Source organism: Mustela putorius, unplaced genomic scaffold (assembly GCF_011764305.1).
Source record: "Mustela putorius furo isolate JIRA1106 unplaced genomic scaffold, ASM1176430v1.1 tig00000228_pilon_pilon_pilon, whole genome shotgun sequence".
Classification (NCBI taxonomy): domain Eukaryota; kingdom Metazoa; phylum Chordata; class Mammalia; order Carnivora; family Mustelidae; genus Mustela; species Mustela putorius.
The window spans coordinates 31,877,639-31,895,892 of record NW_025421322.1 but is presented as its reverse complement, the minus strand read 5'-3'; the positions used below and the strand labels follow the sequence as shown (position 1 = coordinate 31,895,892).

Here is an 18,254-nt window from a genome sequence, read left to right as displayed (position 1 = left end):
TCCAGCTTTTGAAAGTGAAAAAAAAAATCTGACATTTTCCATATGCCTTTAAAAAGGCTGTGAAATTTATAAGGCAAAATGAACACATAAAGAATATGAGTATGAAATATTTCATTATATGTCAGAAATATATTGAGAATATAATGGAAAAGATGACTAGTATAGTATCCACAATTAGACAATTTGTAAGATAGAACATACCTACAAAAACCGAAATCACTTATTTTATAAAATATACATGATTTAAGGGCCTATTTGAGCTATATACACACATTTATTTAAAGATTTTAAAAGTGGGATGCCTGGGTGGCTCAGTTGGTTAAGCCTCTGCCTTTGGCTCAGGTCATGATCTCAGGATCAGCAGGGAACCTGGTACTCCCTCTGCCTGCCACTTTCCCTGCTTGTTCCCTAGCTCTCTCACTCTTACACTCTCTCTCTCCCTCTCTGACAAATAAGTAAAATCTTATAAAAAATAAATAAATATTTAAAAAGTAAAGTCTGTTGTACTTTGCCAAAATAGGGATCTCTCCAGTTTATTTATGCTTCATTGCCAGGTTGGTCTTAGAGGCAAACCTGGGCACATCAGCCTTACTTCCCAAATAAATCGTAACATCTTTCACAATAAAAACTGTGACTACTCATAGTTTTCAAGTCCCAATCTTTCTCTTTCCTGTGCACTTGTTCATGCCATTCTATCCATACAGAATAAGCTATCTTAAAAAAAAAAAGTGGTATAGATGATATGAGTTCAGTAGTGAAGTAACAGGCATTCCAACTACAAAAGATTCCTGGAAGTGAAATCTCCTACACAGGTTATAAACTAGTCAGTTCATCCACTTCAAACATAACTCATCAAAGAGTTAATAAAGAAAGCATGAGACAAAAGGAGCTTTAGAAAGAATTTGCAACAAATTGTTAAAACAGACAGTCAAAAATAAAAGCTAATGCTGTACCTAGAACAGCAAGGCAATGGGTTAACAATCAGGACAGTGGGAGAGTTTGGAGCTGTGGGGTTCCAATACATTCATTTGTGGTAACAAAGCTGTCCATTTACTTGTCAGGAATACTTAGAGGATTAAAGAGAGAAGTGAAAAGTGAAACTAACTTTTTTTTTTTTTTTAAGCTCTTGTTTATTTATTTGACACATAGAGAGAAAGAGATCACAAGTAAGCAGAGAGGCAGGCAGAGAGGGGGGAAGCAGGCACCCTGGTGAGCAGAGAGCCCGATGTGGGCTCCATCCCAGGACCCTGAGATCATGACCTGAGCTGAAGGCAGAGGTTTAACCCACTGAGCCACCCAGGTGCCCCAAAGCTAACTTTTTAAAGCAATGAACAAATGCTGGGGATGAACTCTGTTGCTCAAAAAGATGTGCTGAAGTCCTAACCCCAGTACCTACAAATGTGACCTCATTTGGAAATAGTCTGTGCACAGCTAATCAAGTTAAAACAAAGTCCTACTAGATTAGGGTAGGCTCTTCTTCAATGACTGGTGTCCTTATAAAGAGAGAGACAAACGGAGACACACAGGGAAGGCCAGGAGAAGACAAGAAGAGATGAGTGATGCGACCACAAATGAAGAAATGCAGGACTGCCAGCAACCACCAGAGCTAGATTATAAGAAGGAAAGACTCTTCAGAGCCTCAAGGGCAGCAGGGTCCTGACCACAAATTCGTAACTTGCAACACTGTGAGAATACTCTGCTGTCCTAAACCATGCAGTTTGTGCTACCTTGTTACACCAGCCTTGGAAAAGGAATACAAGTAAAATTGCATATAGCCTGTAGACCAGTGAGTTCTATAGTTATCAGATATGCACCATTCCTACCAAATCAACTCAAATGCCAAACTGATTTGAAGTCAGCTCCCAGAAAATGTAATTCATCCCTTGATATTCCAGTCATTCGAACTCAAACATTCTTTCCTCATCCCAGAAGCATACAAAATGATAGAGATACAGAAAGAAATGATTTTTGCTCAATTCTTTTTTTTCTAAGATTTTGTTTATTTATTTGACAGAGATCACAAGTAGGCAGAGAGGCAGGCAGAGAGAGACGGGGAAGCAGGCTCCCTGCTGAGCAGAGAGTCTGATCCATGATCCCAGGGTCCTGGGATTGAGCCTGATTGGGGCTCGAGCCACCCAGGCGCCCCAGAATTTTTGCTCAATTCTACCAAATGTCTTTAGATGCTAGGTATACTTGAGTTTAGGTATACAAATGTTTGGTCTTGGTAAAAGAAAAAGCAACCAAGCCATCAGTTTCCATCAAGGTTTAATAGACAAGCACAGTTTTTAAAACGGAAACATCGTAACTAAAAAAACTTTCACCTTCATGTCTCAAACACATCTATTAGAGGGTCAACTATTTCCCCTGGTTCCATGTTCAAGTCCTAAATTCCGGTGCCTCAGAATGTGACTTTATTTAGAAACTGGGTCTTGCAGAGGTAATAAAGTTAGGATGGAGTCATCAGAGTGAGCCGTAATGCTATATGACTGATACCTTGCTAAAGACGTGAAATTCAGACACAGACATGCACACAGGGAGAACTCTGTATGAACATGTAAGTGACCGTCTACAAGCCAGGGACAGCGGCCTGGAAAACACCCTTCCCTCACAGCCCTCAGAAAGACCCTGCTGACACCGTGATTTCAGACTTCTGACCTCCAGATCTCTGAGCCAATAAATTTGTTGTTTAGGCCACTCAGTCTGTGCTACTTTGTTAGAGCAGCCCTAGACAACTAACACAACATCAAAGACTAAATGCAAATTCCATTAAGACACAAATTCTGGTTTCATGGATATAGTGCAAAATATAGTAGAAAACCAGAAGACCTAACCAAATGGCTACTTTACCCCAGGAATTCCCTGCTTATTCCTTTTCAGTCAGTCGAGTCTTTCAGAATGTATTCAACAAACATGTGGGTATCTACTATACCCGCATGATTTTATCTTCCTTTATGCTCACAACCTTATGAGGAATCAATACTTACAGGTTACAGAGGGAATCAGAAAGGAGAAAGGTAAGAGTCTAAGGTCACACAGCTAGAAATGCTGGATCCAGTTAAAAGCCTGTGCTCTTTAACAGTTTATGCATTGCACTGTCTTCCTGAAATGGCTTAAAAACAAAGCAAACAAACAAAACACCTGAGCTGTTTCGTTTGTGGAGACTAGAGCCACATAGTCAAAATATTACACAGCTGTCAAAAAACTATACTATTACTACCACGGTACAAAAGTCAGATGGCAGAGAATGGAGAAATGACACCCAGCCTGAGAACGTGTCAGATTACAAAACATCCCATTTCTAGAAATTATCTTCTTTTCCTATTTATGCTACTCTGAACTCTGAAATACCCCCCAAGAACACAAGAATATGTATGAAGAAAGTGAGAAGCTTTTGTTATGTTCTTTGAGTGCCTCACCAAAAAGTTACCACAAATCCTCAGCATACCATACAACATGCAAGAGCCGCTCGGAGCACTGAACCATTGGGAAAAGGGGGAAAGAAGCTGGGGAGTTCATAAACTCACAGCCAAATGACAACTGCTGCCCAGGACTCCTTAAAAGCTTTCCTACTCACTGTGCGCTGTGAGTTTCTGCTTTTAACAACCCAGCACTCTAGCACAAGTGTCCCAAAACCAGTAAGGAAACTAATGGAAGCAATTCTATGTAACTTTTCACCAAAGCCTAGCAACAAATGCATACTTGAAGCAATTTTTGGTTTTGAAACTATGGCCCACTATTCCTTTGTAACAGGGGAATCCTCTGTTTTATCATAGTTTGAGCAGGCAGAGAAAAAAGTCCAGTGAATTCTCCCCTCTACCAATATGACTGTCCTCATATGGTAATCTGACACTGGATGATCTCAGATTTTTAAACTTAAAGATATACTACGTTCTAAGTTTAAAAATCCACAGATTATAAATATCTTCTTCACAATGACGAGATTAAAAAGAAGTGGAATTTTAAATCTTTTAATTTTACCAAGTCTCCTAATACTTATTGAAGTTTAAGTCTCACTGAACCAAATCTGGAGGGGAAAAAGAGTGAGGCTTCTGGAAATTCATATAAGCACTGCTCAGGTAATTCCTAAGGTTTTTGTTTTATATAAAAATCAAGTCTTTCTACACACTTAAAACAGGTAAATTGTTTTGGGGATGCAAATTATATCTCAATAAAGGTGTTTTTAAAAATCAAATTTTTTTTTTTAAAGATTTTATTTATTTGACAGAGAGAGATCACAAGTAGTCAGAGAGGCAGGAAGAGGGAGAGGGGGAAGCAGGCTCCCCGCTAAGCAGAGAGCCCGATGTGGGGATCCATCCAAGGACCCTGAGATCATGACCTGAGCCGAAGGCAGAGGCTTAACCCACTGAGCCACCCAGGTGCCCCCCACCCCCCCAAAAAAATCAGTTCTTTCCTTCATTATACCTACTGTGATCTTAGTATGTATCTGTTATAATAAGGTCGTGGTTTAAAATCCTACTGCTACCCTACTGTAAGCAGTGAAAACCTTGATAAGGAAAAGGATAGGGATGAGGGTTTCTGAAGATTTTTAGATAAGCTCTTTTTCAGAGCACCAACAAATACCATTTCTACCTAAACAAACTAAGGCATGCCCTTAAATCAAGAGATCTTAATTTGTTACCCATATGAACATAAAGAGGCACACAGGTACACAGGCAATGACTGAAACATTTCTCAGTTAGGTTGATATGAGTTATTTTTAATAAAAGTCCTCTGAACATTTCACATGTAGGATATGAGTTATATCAAGCAAAATTCAAAACAGCTTTAAAATTCCCCAACTACTTAAATTTTAACAAATGTGTATTTCCTCATTAGTCATAGAATAACAAGTGTTAAATCTGTTGGGGATGTTTGTAACTTCCAAAATTATTTTTAGAACAAATAATACATTTAATATAACAACAGCACTGAGTCTCCTTATAAATTGTACAACACCCACAGTGTCTATGCCATATGTTAAAGATTTTCATTTGAATTGAAATGATTAAATTTTCTGATTAAACAGTTAAGGAAAAGATAGGTAGCACTGTAATTATGTACCTAAACAGAATGTATATTTTAAGTTGTTTTTTTATCCCAAGTTTAAAGACAGCAAAATAATAGGGCTTGATGATAAGCCTTGCTAAGTACAAAGTTGAATAAAAAAATATTAAACTACTAATTTAAACTGTCAAAGTTCAGTGTTTGATACAGTCTCCCCAAACTTCTAACCAAAGCAGAAAGACACTAAACATTTTGTATTCACTTCATACACAAGATTTTGGTAACACAAAATCAAAAGCCTAAGACTTCTTTTTTTTTTTTTAGGTTTTTATGTATTTATTTGAGAAAGGCGGGGAGGAGTGAAAGGAGAGGGACAGGGGGTAGAGATTACAAGCAGACTCCCTGCTGAGCACAGAGCCCACCTCAGGGCTTGGTCTCAGGATCCTGAGATCATGACCTGAGCAGAAATCAAGAGTCAGAGAGGCTTCACTGAATGAGCCACCCAGGCGTCCCTTTTTTAATTTATTACACACATACCTTATGGTCATTATGGTTAGTTTACACAACTGATTTTTATGTTAATCAAAACTCTAAGAATGCACTCTAATATTTTCTAATGCACTCTAATATTTTCTAATATATTTTAATGAATCGAATACTAAAATCTGATGCCATAGGTTTCAATGTGTTACTAAATCTTCCTCAAGTTCAAAGATAAGACAGTATTACACGCATGGAAGAAAAAAACCCAGCAACTTTCTGTGATGTTATACACAAAGAAGAACCTGTAAATATATATACATTTGTACTATTCATTTTATTACTGTAATTAGTGAAACTTATTTACTCTTGAGAATTTAAAACAATGGTGGAAAATTATTTTTTATGGAAATACTTAAATTGTTTAGCAAGGTTCAAATACAATGCAATTTTAGGTTAAAAAGAATTAAGACCGGTGGAATCAATTTTAGGTTAAAAAGAATTAAGACTGGTGGAATCAACTGCCACCCCAACAAAAGCTCAACAGCCAAACCACACTAAATTGTGTCCTAATGTCCTCAGAACCACTGGACATGAAGCTTTTAAAATTGTCCAGCCCTTATGCACCCCTATGTTTACCGCAGTATTATTTACAATAGCTAAATTATGGAAGCAGCTTAAGTGTCCAATGACAGATGGAGAAAGAAGAAGATGGGATACATACACACACACACACACATACACACACAATGGAGTATTATTCAGCCATTAAAAAGAACGAATGCTTGACATCTGCAACAACATGGATGATCTGGAGGGTATTATGTATGCTAAGTGAGATAAGTCAGAAAAGGACAAATACCATAGGATTTCACTCCTATGTGGAATTTGTGAAACAAAACAAAGGCGCAAAGAGCCAAACCAGGAAACAGACTCCTGACGAAAGAGAACAGATGGTTACCAGAGGGGAGGCAGAGAGCAGGATGGGTTAAATAGGCGATGGGGATTAAACGGTACACTTGTCTTGAGCACTGGGTGATGTATGGATTTGCTGAGTCACTATTCTGTAAACCTGAAACTAACAGAACACTGTATGTTAACTATACTGAAATTAAACATTTTTAAATTGTTCAGCCCTTACTTAGCCAGCATGTTGCTGTACCCTATTAGGGCCAGCAATGAAAAGAGCAGCAATATTTCTATGCTGCTGAAACAGAGAATAGAGGCTGCTTACTGAGTTACACTGAGTCAATACACAGAGAACAATGGACGAGGAGGGAAAGAGGCGGATTAGCTGTGTACGGCCAGAAAACAGTGCCAGGAGCTCGGGAGCTAACAGAGGTGCTCAGGGGACAGCTCAAGGGCCTATGCCTCTCACTTCTGTGAAATAAAGCAGTTCCTCAGCCAGTTAAGTTTGTATCTGCTGCCAGCAAATCATTGGGTTCTTTCACAAATCTACATGATAATGAGACTCCAAAAAAAGAGAGCAAAAGATAAGTTAATAGTTAAGTTCTACGTGAAATATTTTATAGTACATATGTGGAGCTGCCTTAATCTTCACTTGCAAACTGCAGAATTAAGCAAGTCTTCACAGGAGTTATAAAAGAGTCTACATCCTCTCAACCAAGTATAGTAGGACACTCTCCTCCGCCAGTTAAAAATCAGTACAAGACAGTTAAGGACGTAACTACAGCACAGTACATACCATGAATAAGACACATAATCATCTTTGGATCCCCAAGCTTTAAAATAAGATTTTTTTTTTCTCTAACACTTCATAAATTATTGTCATAGCATCAGATCAAACAGTAAGAGATTATCCAGCTTTGTTTTTTTCTTTTCCTGCTTATTGGAATGTTTGAAATGCTACTATAAATGCACTGCCATTTTGATGAGGGAACAGAAGGCTGGCTGAGGACCAAGCAAAAGCTGACACCTTGAAACCTTCCCCCACCCCCACACCTGGGTGGGACATATGTGAGGAATATGTTAGGAATCTCCCAGCAATCTTAACTCTTAACATTAATACCTTGCTAAGAAGGGGAAAACGACCTTGACAATGGCAAGGCCTCTGGTATCTGGTATCCTCTAAGTCTTCTTTAGTTTATGAAAGTCCTACTGAAACCTCGCTCTTTCTTTACCTCCCCAACCCCACTGTACATAACCTGCCACCCCTCACAACCTGGGGCAGCAGTTCTTTGTGCCCACAGGTCCTATTCCCCGTGCTTTAATAAACCACCATTTTGCACCAAAGATGTCTCAAGAATTCTTCCTTGATCATCGGCTCTGGGCCTCACCCCCCACTGAACCTCACTCACATTCTAAAACTTCATCAATTTGAGTCTTAAACACAGTTCTTGTCAAGCATTTGTCCTGGTGGTATTTGGTTTAGCAATGCCCCACCTGCTTCGTCTTTGGTTCCTCTGCCTATTCCATCCTTAAGAGGACATGTTCCTCCAGGATCATCTTCTGTCTTTACAGCCTATCCTTTAGTAACTTTGCCCAGTGTCAACTCCTACAAATGCACTCCGAATGTCCTTTCAGGCATCACACACTTACCACAGCCTAAAATGGACTCGACACCCCATATTAATTTCCCCAATTGCTCTTCCTCAGAAAGTCCCCATATCAAACTAGAGCAATTCGCCCAAACAACCACACCTGAAACTTCAGAGTGAATCCCAACTCCCCTTCCCCCTCCACCCCTCATCCAATTAATTCTGTCACCTGTACGTCCCCAGCAGTATACAGACTGGTCCACTGCAATCTACCCCATTGCCATTATCCAAGTCCATAGCCCATCACTCAGATAACTGTACTTTAATAACCTCTAACTGTTCTCCCTCCAACCTCACTTATGTGTTTCCATAGCAACCAATGCTTCTCTTTTAGTAATCTGAGTCATGTTACAAATATACAAGGAATGTGTACCATGCGCCAAGCACTGTATCAAAAGCTATGTATGGAGGCAAAGGAAACAGGTACAAGTGCTTACAAAGCTCCCTGTCTGGTCAGTGTAATTATATGTCCTTGACTTGTCTTCCCCAGCAGACTAGGCTTCAAGAGAGCGGGCATGACATCCACAATGATGTCCATCATGCTCACTATGAGGATACTGCTGTGTCCTCGGTGTCTATAAAAACGGACACATAGCAGGGACTGAATAAATGTGTTAAGACAAAATTACCACACACACACACACACGGCCTTAAAGCTTTCACTTTCCCCAGTGCCAATGACTTACTTCAACTGCCTGCTGGTTATTTCTACCTGTATGACTCACCTGAAACCCAGTCCCCAAATCTAAGCTTCTCCTATGATTCCTCAGGCTTCCGATGCCATCTTCTACTCACATTTCCCCTCCACTTTCTCCTCTAAACTCCACGGCACAGTTCCTAGGGTGCTCACCATTTCCTTCTGTGTGTTACAGCCATCTACACAAAGTTCTACAGACTTCTTAAAGCTAGAGACTGCTTTATTCATCTCTATATTCCCCACCCAGCAGCGCACATGTAGACACTAAAATAACTTGCTGAATGATGTATCTCTAAGAGAAATCCAAACAGAACACAAAAAAAGCTGAAAAGCAACTGCAAGAGCACACTGACGGCACCTATGACTGAAAGGACCACAGGAAGAGATAAGACAACTCCATTCCTGGAGATCATCAGAGCAAAACACGTGAGACACCATTAGCTCAAATAGCTTTGGTGTATCACTAAGCTTTTGATTCTAAATTACCTTGTGTTTTTGTCAGAGGGAATATTCTTCTGAGACTACAAATTTCAATTTTTTTAGAAGCAGCCAACATTATTTCCCTATTGAAACCAAATGCAGAATCCCCCCGTAAAGAGAGCCACTTGAGCTGAAGCTGGGTCAGGCAGAGCAGCCCACCCACTCACAAGTCTGTATTATATGTCCACAAAAGACACTTGGGAAATTTGGGCTCTAAAGGCAGCTCAAGGTTTGTGCCGCCCTCCAATATGGGTCAAGAACCACATGGAATTCTCAGGACCTAACAAAGAGAATCCTGTGCCAGGGAATGGAGCTTTCATAAAGGCAATATAAACAGAACTGACCTGGAACAGGCATCTATCACTCTCTTCTTGCACCTGAATTGCTGCCATTTCATGAACCTGTTGCAGGAAGACAAACCTGGGAGAGCTTCCCACTGCTAGAAGACCAAGCAAAGAATCAGGATGGAACCAAGGGAAAAGGTGGCAAGGAGTAGACAAGATGCTTAAGTCTGTTTCTAACTGGTACTTCGAAGTGAAGAAGAAACTGGCCTGCTGAGGTCCACAGAGTACAGCCCAGCTAAGAGAACGGGGAAAATGCATAAAGGACTTACACCCCAAATCCCTGCTACTGTGCATTCGCCTGGAGTGCTCTTCTCTCCACAGAAGCCCTCCTGGAACCATATATAGCAAATGGTAATAATCCAAGACACAACTGTCTTGTCCTTATAACATACTGATCCAGATAATATGTTCATCAAGTATTTCTACCTCTAATGTACAATTATGTAAATCCTACTACATGTAAGTATCTCTTAGTTTCCACTTAATACAACAAACACCCAGTAAAAACACTTATAACTAAGTTCAAACATTAATTTAAGTTATATGTCATAAAAGGGTGACTCATTTCAATTTCTAAGCCAGACCTTTGGCCTGACACAGTACCTTCTGCAAAGTTTATGAAGCTCGAGGAATTGATGACAGCAAACTTGAACACTTTGTATTTCATTTTCTCTGCCCACCAGGAGTGAGATCCATTTAAAGTTAAGTACAACCACATCACAGAGAACTTTGTAGCAAATTGCCAAGACAGCTGTTCAAAAAGCCAATTAAGTACCAGGGGTGTGAAGAACACTTAGCATTACCCAGAAAACTACCTCAGCAGGAATACCCTGGAGTTCAGGTCGTAAAAATAAAGAGGTACAGCTAAATAACCCACCAACTACAAATAAAAACAAACAAACAAAATAAATAAAAAGCATTTAGAAGGACAAGTCTTCTTGAAGATCGTATAGCAAAAGATTTAATGCCTAATTTTAGAATACAGCAAACTCTTAATTCAGAAGTACAATGAGAGCGCCTGGGTGGCTCAGTCAGTTCAGAGACTGCCTTCAGCTCAAGTCTTGACCTCAGAGTCCTAGGATAGAGTCCCACATCAGGCTCCTCTGCTCAGTGGGGAGTCTGCTTCTCCCTCTGACCCTCCCCCTTCTCATGCTTTCTCTCTCCTCTTTCTTTCAAATAAATAATAAAAATAAATGAAATCTAAAAAAAAAAAAAAAGTACAATGAAAAAACCTGTGTAGCGACTCCTTCTTTAATAAAAATAGGATCACCCTATCTCCTAAATACCTGAAGCTAAAGAGCAGTAAACACATGTGCAAAAGGAAGACTATGAAAGCCTACAAAGAAAGAAAAGTTATAGTAGCTCCCATTTGCTTTAGAGCATATGCAAGAGCAGGCTCATCTCAAGAACTGAATGAACCTGACAAATACAAATGATGAGAGAATTTTGACAGGTTTGACATATTAATCATAGGAGAAAATGCTAGCATTCATTTTACATCATATTTGCCTAGAATCATGTTCATTCTAGAACGCACAATTGTTTCAAACACACACACACACACAGACACTCCCCTACAAACGCTCCATAAACTGAACCCACACATAATGATTCATCTTAACCTTTCAGGTTTTCATGATTGAAACCACCATTTAATAAATCAGATTATTTCTTCCTCCTTTCAGAATAAAATACTAATGATAAAAAAAGCCCCATTATTTTACTTCCTATTAAAAAACAACATTATTCACCAACCACTGCTCAAAGTAAGTCAGAGCATTTTACATCACCTAGCACACGACAGCAATAGCAATCACACAACAAATAAAATGGTTTCCCATATACGGTCAATACTTATTTGATCAATTAATCAAAATTCATTCCTGAAGGCTAAACAAACAGCCAGTTCAGGGCAATATTTTAATGTTAAGGATTCTTCTAGGGAAGAATAATCATGGTGTGCATCAGATTCTCAACAGGATTCATTTTGCAAAAATATTTAAGAATCCCTAACCTAGACAAACATCTCATATCTTTGCTATTGGTCTACCCTTTCCTCCTTCAAGTGGTGGGGGCATACTGGGATTTTGTGTGCCCTCCTCTTCATTTCTGAGAATGTCAGGGACCCGTTTCCTACAGTGTTATCAATAAAAACCTTCCTGTTACCACTATAAAGAGGTACTCCCTTCCTACACAGGGGATCGGGGATCCTCCAGTGGAGTTTAAAGTGGAGTTTATAACAGAGCTGGTTGTTCATACACAAAGACTATGATTCAGAAATATAATAAAAATACCCACATAGGCGGGTCCTGTCCCCGTGCTTTAACTAAACCACTTTCTTTGTACCAAAATAAAATAGAAATAAAAATACCTGCATATTGATTCCTCCTTTAATAAAAATTGGAATCATGTTATCTAATAATACCTAAAGGTAGGCAGCAGTAAACAAATATGCAAACAGAGAGCATGACAGAGTACATGAAATCAGATTTGTCCTCGGCAATCCATCCCATTCCTACAGAAACCCCATTAATGAAAACTGGGTCGTTCCATACCACAGCAGAGCAATATAATGGGTAAAATGTAGCTTTCTCCTAAGAACTAGGACCCTCGTTTTTGACTAAGGAAAAAAAAAAAAAAAAGGTCTCTGCCCCCCTCAACAAAGGACTTTTTTTTTCCTTTTACAGGGATCTGTGGGCTGAGGGGGGGACAGAGAGGCAACACTGAAAACCACTGAAGTTGTTTTAAGCTGCTAACCCGAAATCACCCCCAATGGCAGGCAAGTTCCCCAGAATGCTGGGCTCACTCTTTCCACCTACCCCTCTATCTCCATAGTTCAGCTCCGCAAAGTTACTTGGAACTGTGGAAATCCAGAGATGGAAAAGCGAGGTACGGACAAAGGGGAAGCAGTCTAGGCTCCCTAAAGTAATGTTACCTGAGTCAACCGCAATTTAGGGTCAGGAAAGACCCTGCCCTGACCCAACAGGTCACTGCTGACTCAATCATCCCTGCATGCTCCTTCGGGCCTTCAGATTGAGAAGGCAATCTCTGGGGAGCAGGCTGCGGGGACCCTAGATGGCAAAGCAGGGCTCTGGGCAGCAGGCAGGGCCTGATCTACAACATTTCAATCTTTAAACCAGTGGTTCTCAACCCAGGGACAATTATGACCTCCCCATCCCCTACCCCCCCCCCCACCCCCGCAGGGAGCATCTGGCAATGCCTGGAGACAGTTTTGAGAGCCAAGACTTTAGGGAACAGGGGAATTTACCACAAGCCTCTAGTGGGTAAAGGCCAGAGTTGCTGCAAAACATCTCGCAAAGCACACGACTGCCCTGTACCTCCCGAACAAAAAAATTATCCAATCCGAGACATCAACAAAGCAAAGTTTGAGAAATCCTGATTAAGACTATGATTTGCAGGCTTCCATTTGTATTCTTGTCTCAGGCCTCACAAATGTTAAAGGCAGGCCTGCTAAGAACTTAATCATAAATTACAGAACTCTTATAGCACTGTTTTAAAGGGAAAAAGTTTATTTCAGGTTTTGGTGTCCGAAGAATAACTTCTGTGATTCCAGTTAACATTCAATCATTCATTTATTCAACATTTACCAAGCACCTATTATGTAATTAAGCACAGTGCTAAGCAAATGTAATGGTGTTAAAAAAAATTTTTTTTTGATGGTATCTGGTAGATTCAATCCTGCCTGGCTCAGAGCAGCATAGTTAGAAAAAATAACGGGGACTCAGAAGTTAGATGCATCTAGTTCTGATCCCATTTCCACAATTTGCTATCATTTACTATCATTATATCACAATTTACTATCATAGACAAGTTACTTAACTTTCTTGAAATTCAATCTCTCTATTTCTATGTTAAATTGGGCCTCCCACAAAGGAAAAGATAATTAAATAAAATAATTCATGTAAAGCACAAAGTATACTGTATCCAATCATTAATTCTCTATTACTAATAGCAAGTTTCAGTTTTTATAAAGTAATCAGTATGCTAGAAATGGCTAATATGCCTATAAAAAGGACAGTCACCATTACTGTGATTGTGACAGACTGAACACAATTTTAGTCAAGCTCAATGCATGGCATATAAGATCCTTCAAATTCTGGCTCCTATTGCCTCCAGCCTTATCTCCCACCACCTATATCACACCTTTACTGTCACATGTCCCATGAGTGGGAACAGACTGAAAGATGAGATCTGCTAGTAACCAGTGTCAAGCCGAAGGTCACTTTAAGAAAATTCTTGAGCTATAATTCTGGCAGTACACATAGGTACTGGGGGGAAGAGCAAGGAAGGGCATAGAGAACAAATGAACACAAATGGCTCCCAAGCCAGGAATAGGTCATTTGCTTGTAATGCATTTCTAAATGGAAACACCTCAACCAGCATCCGTCTTTCACTTCACAATTCATCAGTATTTTGCACCTCTTTCATAAGAATGGACTGAAAAATAAGTCAAATATAATCAGTCTCATAACTGGGAAAAAACAAATATAGAATGACCACGTTACCACAGCCTAACAAATTTGACCAGATATCAATGCCAACATCTAAGTGAGAAAAGAAAGCCTTAACCACAAATTACTGAAAGTATAGTTATATAGAGCAAAAAATGGCTAACAGTTTCAGTTCCCCTTAGCCATATACAATACCTTTACATAGATCATAACAGAGCACATTTTACTGGACCTGTTTTTAGGCAAAATACCAGCTACAGAACCTCTTTCACATTACTAGTTAATCAAAAAGAAAGTCTGTGGGCCTATACAACCAGCTATCTACTGAGCACGTCAGTGAAATCCTCGGCCTTCTTCCCCCAGACTCCTGTGACAAGACTGAAACAAAAACAATCATGTTAAGTTTTCTTATAAGCTCACATGTCTGACTTGAGTTTTGGCTAAGTTTACTTTTGTCCTTGAGTAACCTCACAGAAAAAATTGGAGGGAGAGGGTAAACTAAGATCAACTTTGTGCTAGAAAACCAAAAATAAACTTCATCTATGCTCCTTGTGGTTAAGGATTATAGAGAGGAAATCTGCGTTCAAGCCAGGTGTGACCTTAGTCAAGTAACTGAAATTCATTGAGTCTTAGTCTCCTGATACAAAAAAGAAAAGAAAATGACTGGATTTAAGAAGCTTTAACATTTCTTCCACTCAAATTCTGATTCAGAGTTTGAAAATCTTTACCATCAAAATGTTTCTTAATGGTCCTTTGAAACTACAGGAAGAAATAAAGGCCTCTAGAGAAATTATGTATCAAATTATAAGTTTGTAGATTTGAAAAGATCATTTAGGGAAACACTCTTGAAATCTGTGCTTAGTGATTATTGCAAACTACTGGCTGAATACAGAGTGACACAATCACAGAACTGCCCCTGTGTCCGTAGCACCTTCCCATCAGACATTCTTCCAGGTAGTTGCTTTCTGAAAAAGAGCATGGCTCTCCAAAATAATTCCAATGAAGCTACCATTAACATTCATGAGATAATGCAATTGCTTAGCCTTCAGAGGTGTACCATGCTACATCAGATTCTGCTGATTAACACCAGTTTCAGTGATTTGAGAGTATCAGTATTCCAAATAAGCAACATAACAGCAATAGTAGAATCATTTCAAGACTTGGAGCAATGGTCACTTTCAGAATTACAGAATCTGAGAGATGCTAGTGATCATCTCTAAGAGAAAAGCATTACCTTTATTCACTAGAGCTTTAAGGATTAACTAGATGAGCTTACAAACAAGCCTCTGAACAACATTAAAAAAAAATAAATCAGTTTATTTGGAGAGATTACATCCTAAAACCATCCCCAAAGATGAAAAAGAAAATTCCCAAAGTAATAATTTTGCTGTCTCTTCTTAAGTTGAAATTTATTCTACAGGCAGAGTTTCTGAGAAGTACCACTGTCTGCTGAACTATCCCAGCAATTTCTGGAGGTTCTGGCCATAAAAGGAGACAAAAAGCAACCTGAACACCACTTCACAGGAGTACTACCAGCTGGTACCACTTTCATGCAGTCATAGAAACTGTACCATAATAAATATTAACAGTAATGACAAGTAATTCAAACATTTCACTTGCCTTCCAATCAGGTCATAAAATCTGCGTTCTTAAGTATGCAAACACAGCATGGTTCATTTTACACTGTAAATCATATATTTTAGTGCCTGGGTGGCTCAGTTGGTGGTTAAACAGCAGCCTCTGGCTCAGGTAATGATTCCAAGGTCCTGGGATTGAGTCCAGCATGTGGCTCCCTGCTCAGTGGGGGGCCTGCTTCTCCCTCTCCCTCTGCTTGCTGCTCCCCCTACTTAAGTGCTCACTCTCTCTGTCAAATAAATAAAAATCTTAAAAAAAAAAAAAGAAAAGAAAAGAAAAGAAACAAGTTTCCTAAATCCACTCCATGAAGCTAATCTTAGAACTAAAAATCTGTTTAATTTGTAACATATTTATCTTGTGATTTTACCAATAAATTCCATTTGAAGCCTTAACTTTCAAGAAGAGGTTTTTATTCCCTCCCTTTTTCTTTCTCAGACAGTAAGAGTAGCACAATACTAATCTCAAATATCCCTGAATGACATGAATTTAGAAATTGTAATTATAATTATGATGATATTCCTCTAGTCTAGAGGAATACGATGAAAATCTAAACCGCTGACATATTAAATGAATACAAAATTCAAGACCATGAATTAAGGGCACACATTACTGTGTTCAGAAAACAAAATCCACCTTACCCACACATGTAGGAGCGGTTGCAAGTAATCGTTTCATCAAGATCATTCACAGCATTACATAAACCTTTCTAATATCCGGAAATAACTCTTTACCCTCAAAGAGACAAAACATGCATTTGGCTGACCTGGAAATCCAGTGTCTCCTATGCCTACCAAAATCAGGACGGTGAAGAGTTAGGAATTTAAGTAACATGAGCTAATTAGGAGCTATTTACAAGTGTTTACAGATTTTACAATATGGAACACTTACTCAAAAGCGCCCTAATTGAAAACAATCTCTAATCAGTCATCGTGCTTCCTCCTGTCCAAGATTAGGGAATCTCTTTAGTTTGCACAGATCTATTTACGGGCCACTGGGTTTAAAGTCACATGGTAATTCTCTGGGTCGTTCCGAAATGGGTCATTAGTAATACTGCTTACCCGGTTTGTCCAAAACGTCCCCCAAATCCACTGTTTTCAAACTTTAGTGTCCCTCAATAACAGCAAGGCCACTTATTAAGCACACAGATTCCGGGGCCCAAGCTACGGTGTCTCAGTGCCTAGGGAGGAACCCTAAACAGCATTTTTAATCAGCAGCCAGGTCAATCTGATGCAGGTGCTCCAACAGCCACATTTGGGGGCACAGACGCCTAAACAAGTCGGAAAAGAGCACCTACTTCAGCCACCCCCGCGCGTTACGGACAAGGAGAAAGTCGGGGCGGCTGCGGGAACTCCGCGTCCCTCGAGGAAGAGCTCTGGGCTGGGCCCGGATTCCCCGGAGCCGTGCGTCCCACAAGGCGATGCCTAGTTCCTGAGGAAGTGAGTAGGTGACACGACCGCAGTTATCTTCAGCATTTCCAACAAGTCCCCACTGGCTCTGTAGAGGACTGCGGAAAGAGCGTGGACTTCGTGAAGTCCCACAAGTCTACGTTACTCCAGCTCGGCCACTTACGAGCCGAGCGTCCTTAACGCTCGGGCCTCAGTTTCCCCGTCTGTGCAACGGGCTCACGCCACCCCGCGGGAAGGCTAAGCCGAAACGAAAGTAACTCAGCGGGTCGCGGGCACTTCCTGGCTCTGCCCGGCCGGGCCCGGCTTCCCCGCCGCCGCAGCGGGCACCCCGGAGTGCGCGCCCAGCCGGCCGCCGCTTCCCAACGCCCCCCGCCCGGCCCGACCCTCGGCCGGACACTCACGGGTAGGCATGGTGACCCCGAGCCGGGCTCGCCGCCGCACGGAGGCTCAGCGGGGCCGCGCAGGGCTCGCCGACCGCACCATGGCGGGCCGGCGCCGGGCCGCGGAGCCCCGGACCAGGCGAATGACGAAGGGCGGAGGGAGTGGACGCGGACCCGGCGGCTCCCGCAGCGCGAAGCCAGCGACAGCAGCCACCGCGGGCCCAGCTGTGCGCCGGTCGCCGCGTTGGGCGTCCCCGCGCCCTGACGTCATCCCGTCGCCTACGCGCCGGCCCCGCCCCCGCCCTGCGGCCGAGCTCCGCCCAGGAGCGGTACTGCCGGAGCAGGGGGCGGGGACTAGGGGAGGGCCGTCAGCCGTCTGGAATAACTTGGGGCTCTGTTTTGACTGATTTGAGTCATACTCCTTTCCACGAGTCCTTGCTCGCGGTGCATTTTCCGATATCCACGTCTTACACTTGCACCGCTTGATGATTTTGTGAGGGTGCGCAGGATTGCTTTAAGTGCATGGAATACCTGGGGGCTTTTTTGTATGAGCTGTTGAACTTGCATTGCGTTCTACTTCTCTGACAGCATGATCAGAGACGCCCTGGGGTCATTCGGGGTGATGGCAGAGCGTTTTTTGAGAGGACAGAAATGTAATGTTCTCTTCCCCGCGGGTGACTTTCAGAGTCATTTTACGCCTGAGGAGTCAGTCTCGGGAGAGAGCGGTTCTATCCACTTGATAGGGAAAAGCGGAAATCCAGCGCCCTGGATTTTTCCAGACTCAGTGTCATTAATAAA

At 41.1% G+C, this 18,254-nt stretch overlaps 1 protein-coding gene across 3 annotated transcripts in view; it reads right to left on the bottom strand.

Annotated features, from left to right (window-relative positions):
• EFR3A (EFR3 homolog A) overlaps positions 1-17,728 on the bottom strand; it is a 113,969-nt gene extending 96,241 nt beyond the window's left edge. For all 3 annotated transcript variants that reach the window (XM_045078134.1, XM_004743569.2, XM_013051769.2), the window contains exon 1: positions 17,478-17,728. Coding sequence is in view for 1 of the 3 variants with exons in the window: in XM_004743569.2 (XP_004743626.1) it covers positions 17,478-17,487 (10 nt within the window). In the remaining 2 variants the exon portion in view is untranslated. The remainder of the gene's footprint in view (positions 1-17,477) is intronic.
• Positions 17,729-18,254: the final 526 nt, after the last annotated feature.